General features: G+C 34.0%; 1 protein-coding gene across 1 annotated transcript; it reads left to right on the top strand.

Annotated features, from left to right (window-relative positions):
* Positions 1–1473: 1473 nt before the first annotated feature.
* Positions 1474–1909, top strand: LOAG_19005 (hypothetical protein; the record flags this gene model as incomplete). Its single annotated transcript, XM_020451664.1, has 2 exons — positions 1474–1536; positions 1580–1909. 2 exons carry the CDS (start codon positions 1474–1476, stop codon positions 1907–1909), a joined length of 393 nt encoding a protein of 130 aa, XP_020304535.1.
* Positions 1910–2109: the final 200 nt, after the last annotated feature.

Genomic DNA, 2109 nt, shown 5'->3' on the forward strand with positions numbered 1-2109 from the left:
TTTTATCCATTTCGTCATAGTTTGTCTATTGGTCTTCGTGGTGATATTATTACTGAGTATAATTGTCGAATTTTTTGACTTGTCTTCTGTGCGGGATCAAGTTATCTTCTCAAATCAAAATCAAAGGACTTTTTTCAAAGTTCCAAATCAAAATCAAAATCAAAGTTTCATTAAAGGCGTTAAGAAAAAAAACCAGGGAAAAAGTAGTACGCAGAAAAGCATTTCTTGTTTAGAAGCAAAAAATATTCGAAAACAAATTTTAGATAATAAATGAAGCAAGGGGTTCTATATATTACAATAAAGTTTTACTTGAAGTAACCGAAGCAATGAAATCTTCTAACAACAACTGCATATCTACGTTACGAAAGTACCAGCTACCATACTTTTGTAACGTAGATTTACAATTTCTAATTATGATAACATTTCGGGTTTTATGGAATATTGTCGTAATTAGAAATAAATAGATATAAACTCACGACAATATAAATCTATTGTATAAAAATCGTCCCAAGTTAGATACTCAGACAAACGATTCATCCCACAAAAAATAATATAATTTTCGATTCTTAATAAATCATTTGTCCAATTTCCATGTTTCATTCTTATGATCAAACTTATTGCAATATATGCAATCTTACGATTAAGCTTATATGTAATGTTTACAATGCTAGAAAGATCCTCCTGACAATCAAGCTAATTTGAAAAATTTTAAATACTGTGAAGAACTCTCCATTATAAAGGTAACTAAAACGATCGATAGGATGAGAGCTCCGTTTTACGTTTTCGGCAGTCAACCAACCAGTCTTCCTATCACTTCGCGAAATTCCTCGAATTTCAATTTCGAGAATTTCAATTTCGCGAAAGACCAAAGTATAAAAAATTATTTAAGTTTAAACGACAGCATTTCGTAACTTGAAATTACACAAGTTACAAACAACTGTTATCCGATTGTAACTTTTTTATGTCTTAATTTAAGCTTCAAACTTAATCTTTAGCCAAGTTGTTAGGAAACAATTATAATACTCTTCCTAAATTACTTTCTAAAATTTTAATCCGTCCAAGCAATTATCAATCAAGTCTCGAGATCTTTGTTCTAAATCACCTCTGTTGAAATAGTTGGAGCAAAACCATCCCCACTTTTTCCGTATATAAGTTGTATTCCGTGTTACCAAGGATTGATGATCAGTTTTTCATTATTCTCGATCAGTTCGGATTATTCTCATTTTTTTCATCATTATCAGCAGTATTGTGTCGTTTTTGTGACCTTACCCTTGACAAGTAAAGAATCTACTCTTGCCTTTGTCCACAACATACGACACACGCACATTATCCACATCAAACTTGGTATAGCTAATACTCCAAGTAATCTCAATTCTTCTCCTCTACAACCAAAGTGTAGAAAATCCCCTGCTTGTTCCAACTATTGACTGACCGCAAAATACTTCAATAAAAATCCACGACACATAATTTATGATGCCACGAGCCGGGAGCCATGTCCAGCAACATTATTGCGAGCATCCAGCCGACAAAAGAAAGGTTAGTCAATCTTCTTCTGGAAATAAATTCAATAGAACTTAAGTCTCCGGAACCAGATGCAACGATAGAGCAACAGGAAATCCTCTATACAATAAGAAATAGAACACTCGAAGACAAACTCCGAAGAATTCAATTGTGTATCAAGACGCTCCAGTCCATAAACGATGACTGGCTCAAGTATACACGAACAATCACCTCAACGAAAAAGAAGGAGGAAGAAGAAAAAGCGTTCGAAGTAATCACAATGGGTGAAACAGGAATATACCAAATATTGCAGCAAGGTAATGAAGCGATAATAACACTAATCATGCATAAAGAGGATGTTGAACAAAAGTTAATACAACTTTCAAAGGAAAAAAGAAAAGAATGTTGAAGTCTCAAATCTCCCTTCGATCCCAATGTCCATCTTCCTCAATTATCCCTACCTACATTCAATGGTGACCCCAGACAATGGAGACAGTTTTGGAGCAGTTTCAATGCAGCAGTTCATTCCCAACCAATTCCCGAGATACAAAAAGTTGAATTATTTATACTCGTGTCTCAACGGAAACGCGCTAGAGGTAGTATTAGGAT

This window comes from Loa loa, assembly GCF_000183805.2.
Source record: "Loa loa unplaced genomic scaffold supercont3.892, whole genome shotgun sequence".
Taxonomy (NCBI): domain Eukaryota; kingdom Metazoa; phylum Nematoda; class Chromadorea; order Rhabditida; family Onchocercidae; genus Loa; species Loa loa.